General features: G+C 49.1%; 1 protein-coding gene across 1 annotated transcript; it reads left to right on the forward strand.

The window, feature by feature from the left end:
- Positions 1-1,495: 1,495 nt before the first annotated feature.
- HEBP1 (heme binding protein 1) lies at positions 1,496-6,129 on the forward strand. The gene is made up of 4 exons (XM_080393153.1): positions 1,496-1,921; positions 2,086-2,224; positions 3,769-3,949; positions 5,438-6,129. The coding sequence occupies exons 1-4, from the start codon at positions 1,844-1,846 to the stop codon at positions 5,607-5,609; spliced, it is 570 nt and encodes a 189-aa protein (XP_080249279.1). The 5' UTR covers positions 1,496-1,843; the 3' UTR covers positions 5,610-6,129.
- Positions 6,130-7,125: the final 996 nt, after the last annotated feature.

Genomic DNA, 7,125 nt, shown 5'->3' on the forward strand with positions numbered 1-7,125 from the left:
CCCTCCTCCTTGTTATTCTGCATTCAGAGCTACTAGGCTGTGCTATAGCATCAGCTGCGTGCTTGCACAGAGTGCTGGCCCCTCCGGGGGATGCTTTACACACTTTGCTTGGGGCTGTCAGGACTACTGATCTGTTTGGTGTATCTGGAGGAAGAATACAACATAAATGTCAGCTTTCACGTTCATATTTTAGACATGAGCATTTTATCAGGCAACATGAAGCTGTATACAATCAACTGAGGACTACTTGAAACAGAAAGATGAGACTTCCCTCAGTCCTTCAGTCCCAGATGGCTGGAGGTGGCAGGCCAGACTAGATCACTGCATACTTTCACTTTTTACTTAGAAGTCCACCACCAGCTTTGACCAGAGACAGAGAACCAGGCAAGATGGACCTCTGGTCTGACCCCAGTCCATGTATTCCTACACTGATATGTGCCAGTTGGTATTTTTGGCAAAACTCCTCAGCTCAATGGAGAAACTCACGATTTGTTTTAAAACAGAACAAATAAGCTGCAGCATGCAATGTATATTACAATTTTGCAATTTCTTGCATAATGGTGAATAAACAAAATAATATAAATAGTTAATAAATGACTAGGTCTGTGCCCTTGTCCCCCCTGATAGCTGCCCATCATTCACTCTGTGAAAGTCCAAGTCAGGCTGCAGCCCTGCTCCCTGATCTGAGCATGGCCTGTTTGATCAGATGATCGTGGCCAGCTGCTTTAACTTCTTCGCCTCTGCATGACCCTCTCTCTCTAGATGGAAATGCTTTAATATTACATTTCTTTTATTGTTTTCTTTTTTTTTTCTCTCTTTAAAAGCATAGGAAAGTTATGCATCAGCTTGCTTCTGTGCCACTCACCTTCCATCTGAGGAGGCAGGAGTCCAGCTGAGCAAGCACCTTGAGGTGCCTCTGCCTCATGTGCCTGGGGAGGCTGCTCTGATCCATGGCTGCCCCAGGGACTGGTGTTTGATTCCTACCTCTGCTGCCCTCTCCTTAAACGATCCTGGGCAAGGCACTTTCTCTAGCTGGCACTTGTCCTTTGACATGGCATATAGAACTAAACCCCATTTGTGATCATGAAGGATCTAAGTCCTCTATGTACACAAATATATCCAGCTATATAAGCCATTTAGGCCCCCTGTTGTGTTCATTTACATGTCTTTCTGGGAAGGGACCTGGCTAGAGTTTCAAATACAGTTGACCGGCTGGGCTGTGAACACACGCAGGGGTAAGCCAGGGGAAAAGCAAATCACATCGGTGGCTTCCAAGACCTACCCCTTACCTAAAGCTTATGACATCCAGAGAGACATGGACCACTGCCTGAAATCCACTGTCTTAAAAGACAGTTGTGATCCTTAATTCCATTTATTAAAAAAACACCAGAATCAACATGTTATGACTTTGCATTTTCAGGAGAGCTGTGCCCCTCCACGCTATACACCACATGCTCTTGCATTACTTCCCCCTCCTATTTTATTTCCTTCAGATTTCCTCTCTCCCCCAGATGAATACCACCTGCTTCCGCAGCTTATTACTCTTCACACTTCTCAGCGTCCTCCGCTGCTTCACCCCCGCAGCTGCCGCCCTCCCGCTCCCGCCGCCCGCCGCGGCCGCACCGAGCCCCGGCCGAGCGCCGCCGGCCCCGGCTGCCCCCGCCCCGCGCCCCGCGCCTCGCCGCCGCGGCGCAGGTGGCACTTGGGTGCCCCCTGGCGGCGGTGCGGTGCGCTGCAGGCGGCGGTGCCCTCCCCGGGCCCTCCCACCGAGCCGAGCGGGCCGAGACGGAGCGGGGCCGAGCCGAGCGCGGCTGAGGTGAGCGGGGCCGAGCCGAGCGCGGCCATGCTGGGCATGATCAAGAACTCCTTGCTGAGCACGGTAGAGACGTGGCCCTACCGGGTGCTGAGCAAAGGGGAAAAGGTAGGTGGCGAGGTGGGCGGCCGGGCTCTGGTTCCCCGGGGGATTTCTGAGCCAGCCGGGCTGGATAACGCACTGCGAGGGGGAGCAGGTGTCCTGCGGGCAGCACTTGCCGCCCAGCCCGTCCGGGCAGCTGACAGCTTCTGCATCCCCATCTCCTTCCCCAGGAGCAGCTCAGCTACGAGGAGAGGGTGTGCGAGGGCGGGCGGTTTGCGGCCGTGGAGGTGGCAGGGAAGCCGTTCGACGAAGCCTCGAAGGAAGGGGTGCTCAAGATCCTCAAGTATGTCGGAGGAACCAACGAAAAGGGTGAGAGACGCTCTCTACCCCATGGGGCTTGGTGGACGTTTGTGGTTGACCACTACTTGCAGAGGCTTGGTGAAAACAGGGTGGATGGAGCTGAGGGCACCACAGGCCTGCCTGGCTTGCAGCTCCCAACACTGGGGGTCTGTGATAGGGACAGACCCTCACAGGGAAAAATAGACTTGTCACAGGTTAAAGTGTGCTGAGCCAATTCATGCTATGATTCCACTCCTAACCGATCTCGCTTTCAGAGAAGGCTAAAATCTCAGAAGTGATTTGTTTCAGCAGGACTGAGTTACCTTGCAGCTGGGATAACGTGAGGACAGGCACACGTGTATCTATCACAGCTCCCAGTGTGAGCAGTAGCTGATGAAATCCAGGGTATCTGGGGCACTTCATTTCTGTGATGTACCCTTGTAGGCAGTGAAACAACTTTTATGTCTTTGATATTTTATCATATACTCTGGCTATTTTTATTTATGAAAAGGTAATGAACAATGAGCTTGCTTTTTAATGGTACTGTGTAATGTTGTATAACGGTGCTTCCAGGTGATTCTTATTCTCAGTTTGTGCATTGGTAATTATCTGCAGCAGGAGGAGAAGACCATAGAGCAGTTCCAAGGCATATACATTTTCTCACACACCTTTCTCAGGCATCTGGTAGAGGGACTCGTATAGTCTGTATGGGAGTAGGAACAGGATGCAGAGAGAAATGGCATTTACAGCAGCGTGATTTAGAAAGGTGATGATCACTCTTGCTGTAGGAGAAAAGGGCGCCTTCTATAATGTGTGCCACAGAGGCAGGTATGGTGTCAAAGCAAAATAAATGAGGAAGATGTCTTGATCTCAGCTGGTTCTGTGGCTGCCTGATCCTGAGGTTTAGAGGTTCCTTACTACTGAAGGAAGAAAAGGGAAGAAAAAAGTTCTTCAGTGCCATGTGGAACCTTTCAGCAGTAACGAGCAGAAAAGCAACATGTTGCTCCTGGAGTGGTAGACAGCATGGACAGTCCTGCTGAAAGCCGTAACAACTCTGAGTTTCGAGGCACTGGAACTCGTAGGATGACTGGAAGCATTTGGAAGGGTTTAGGAGAAAGCTCCTGCCACCCAGACTTGTCTATGGGCTCACCACTAAGTGCAGATGATAACAGTTTAAATACTGATGTAGATTTACATGTGCCACTGACCTGCCCCAGAACTGTAGACCCTCTTGTGTTAGACGTGATTTGTCAGAAGAACAGAGTGGCTTGGTGGCATGAACTATATGGTTGACATCTACAAAAACAGGACCGTTAGTAAAATTCCATCCGGAGGTCACCTGGGGCCCTTGCCTCCCACGGTCCTTGTGTAGTCAGTGGAAATAGAAGTTTGGCCTGAGCAGAAGCCTAATGCTGCTCTGCATGCTCCAGAGGACCCCGCTCTTGACTGACTGTACAAGTAGTTCACTGTGAGGAGTTTTCCTAAAATAAAATCAGATTTTGTGAATCCCCTGTTAATTCTGTGAGTTCCTAAGAGCCTTGACTTCTTTAGCAATGTCTGTGTATCTCTTTCAGGGATTGGCATGGGCATGACTGCTCCCGTCTCCATCACTGCTTTTCCTGCTGAAGACGGCTCCTTACAGCAGAAAGTGAAGGTCTCTCTGCGGATTCCAAGCCAGTTTCAAGCCAACCCGCCTCATCCCAGTGATGAAAGCATCAAGATTGAAGAGAGACAGGACATGACCATTTATTCCATGTAAGGAATGTATCTTAGGATTTCCAGTCCCAAGTGCTGAGGTCCTTACGCTCTGAAGAGCAGTGTTGGTTTTCCCAGGGGCCTTGCTGGACAAGGGGTGCATGTGGTAAAGGGAGATGGAGGGGTCTTTCTAGACTAAAGACAAGTGTTTGATGTTGTTTCTTATCATTGGTCATGCTGCACCGATTTGGAATGTGGATTTTTTTTCACCGGGAAAACAAGTGTGAAGGTTAGCCCTGAAAGGCTTTTTGTTTCACCTGGGGAGGTGAAGAACGGGAGAGGGTGAATATGAAGGTATAGAGTCATTTCTAATCACTGAAAACTATTATTTTGCCCACTTCCTGGGATCAAGATTGTTCTTAATCATCAAGAATGTCCTTTTGTGTGGTTTCCACCAAACTACAGGTGTCAGCTGAAGCCTCATTTAGATGGACTCAGCCAGAGTCCATCATGGAAACTGGCAGCCATTGCATTGCTTCAAATCACCTTTGAATGGCTGTTGACTGACAACATGGATTCAAAATAGCATCACAATAGCAATAAGCTCTTCACCATGTATTTAACCCCTTGGATGTGCCCCTTCCTCCTTGCTTGTACTATTTTGGCTGACTCCAAACCAGGGGTCCTCAAACTACAGCCCGCGGGATGGATACGGCCCCCCAGGGTCCTCAATCTGGCCCCCGGTATTTACAGACCCCCCCCCTGCCACCCCACCCCCCCCACCAGGGGTTGGGGGGGGAAACCAAGCGGCCGCAGATGACTGCCTGCCACTGCATCCGCGCCGGCCCCCTGGTTAAAAAGTTTGAGGACCCCTGGTCTAAACTGTCTGGCTCCCCCTTGCCTGTGACTGCTGCCTGGCCTTTGCTGTGGGCATGGGCCATGTCTGCAAGAACAGGCTGGTTTGTCTCAAACCTTGTTCCTGAAGCAGGGCAGTGAGGTGCAGGCTGATGTGGAAACAATTCATGTTGGTGGGAGGTCAACATAAACCAATTCCAGCCCACCGCTTTTAAATAGCATTGTGGGCTGTAATTGTGAACATCTTTGTTCCTACCTCCCCTTTTCCTTGGGCTAGCTAAAGTTTGGCTTCCCTTCTTGATCTGGCTTCCAGCAGATGGTTGTTCACGCATCAGTGATCATGGTTGTTGACAGCATTCAGTGTAAGGACTGCAGGCTGAGCAGACTTGGAGATAACCTTGTTTTCTAAGAAACTGTTCTTCTGATATGGTGTGGATTCAAAGGGCAGGGCCATTCTACCGACTGATATATGTGGGTCTGCCAATGAATGACTGCATCCTGGCTGTGTAACCCTCGAAACCTTATCACAAAGTGTGCTGGTTCACAAAGAACCGCCTGCATGAGTACATGTTGGTGGGACCTGGACCAGAATGTGTGGCTAAATATATTGTGGCTATATATTGTTCTCCCTCTCTTCCTTTGCTGGCTTTGCCAAGATTGCTCAGCACCTCTCTGTGTTTGGTTTCTTTGCAGGCAGTTTGGTGGCTATGCCAAAGAGATGGATTATGTGAACTATGCTGCCAAGCTGAAGTCTGCTCTGGGGAGTGAAGTTGCATACCGCAAGGATTTCTATTTCTGCAATGGTTATGACCCCCCTATGAAGCCTTATGGGCGATGCAATGAGGTCTGGTTTGTGAAAGAATGAGCATCTGGCTCCCTGTGGTGCTGGCTTGCACTGATAGCCTCCCCACACTATGTTCCTGTCCTCTTCAAAATAAATTGATAATTTGGCAGAAGCAGAAAACCTATCGTTCCCTTCCTCCATACCTATGCCTTGGTCTTTTATGGACCAAACAGTTTAGAACACTGCAGACCTCCCCTGACGGTCCTGTTCCTTTGTTCTGGACCAGGTCCTTGGGTACACAGGCTCTTGTGATCTCTCCGTGGCTCGGTTTGCTTTTATCTACCTTGTGCTCCCAGAGCTCTATGCTGAGACAGCCAAAAGTACTTAATTATCAAGACTGGTGCCTGACAGGAGTCACGTCCAAGTGCTGGCTATTAGCCTCACCTGAGGCAGGCAGGGAAACATGATGAAAGTGCATACGGGGACTTTGTTATGTTCTTGAGCTTGCTGCAGCTGTAAAACGCTGCTTTTATCTGTGCCATTTCAAAAGCAGTCTAAAGGGACATGGGCCTTGCTCACAACACAGTGCAGTGAAAATAAGCATCCTTTTCATTTACGCATAGTGTGCAGGAGAGCAATACTTCTGTTGTCTGACTAAGAAGTGTCATTTAGAGGAAGATCCAGGTTTCTGTTTGCAGCTATCCTTCTGTTTGAGTTGAGACATTTTGGAGTGTGTCATGTCCTGATCTCATCTAGCAGCTAGACAATGTGACTCAGAGATTCCAAGATCATTTCCTCACCGTCCTGTCACTTGTGTGTAACGTTTCTTTAAAACTAGCCTACGTAAGGGCCAAAGCTGCACTGTTGTGGTAGCCTAATTGAATTAGAAAAATACAGGCTGTGAAAAAAGCAGGTACCTATTACTTGTGCTCTGAGGGCGTGTCTGAGGAATGGTGAGCATCTAGTGGAACTCCTGTGGGTTCAGGTCTTTAAAAAGAACTCTCTTCTTAAATGGTGTTGGTTTCTGAAGGGCTACTCAGAGCAACTGTTGTCTTTAAAGGAGGAGGAAAACCTGGCTGTTCTTGAAAACAGGGATTTGCATCAAATAATGAGTAGCCTTCGGAAACCTCAAATGCAATAGTAAGGGTGGGTCTTGTTTTAGGAAGACCGGCAATGTTTAACCGTTGGGCATCAAATGAGCATTTTAGCTGTTGGCTCTGCCAGGGAGGCAGCAGGATGCTTGGAGTAGGAACGTGGTCACACATCAAGCGGCTGTGGGTGCCTGTGTAATTGGTTCTCTGCTAAAAGAGGAGTGCTCTTCTGATGCTTAAGTGCCCCAAAGTTCAGGTGCTTTCCAAAAGCTGGTTTACCCCTGGAGCTGAAAGAGAGGTTTGTCGATGGCATCCCATGTTCTGGCCGGTTCAGCTGTTTGACATGTGCCTTCTTTCTGAGAACAGATCTCAGCAGTAAAAGGAGAAAACCTGAGGTTCTGATGTGCTTTCTTTTTCTGTCCTGTGGAGCTGTATGAGAGCTTTTGCTGTGGACCTCACAGGAGAGTTTGTCACCTGTGTGCAAGAGCAGCTAGTCAGGATGGGTA

The sequence above is a fragment of the Falco punctatus genome (genome assembly GCF_963210335.1).
Source record: "Falco punctatus genome assembly, chromosome: 6".
NCBI classification, from domain to species: domain Eukaryota; kingdom Metazoa; phylum Chordata; class Aves; order Falconiformes; family Falconidae; genus Falco; species Falco punctatus.

Excerpts from the sequence above, each read along its gene's own strand:
- HEBP1 (XM_080393153.1), top strand. The coding sequence starts at position 1,844 with ATGCTGGGCATGATCAAGAACTCCTTGCTGAGCACGGTAGAGACGTGG. Across the intron at positions 1,922-2,085 it reads TGCTGAGCAAAGGGGAAAAG|GAGCAGCTCAGCTACGAGGA; the intron begins GTAGGTGGCGAG and ends CTCCTTCCCCAG. Across the intron at positions 3,950-5,437 it reads GACATGACCATTTATTCCAT|GCAGTTTGGTGGCTATGCCA; the intron begins GTAAGGAATGTA and ends GTTTCTTTGCAG.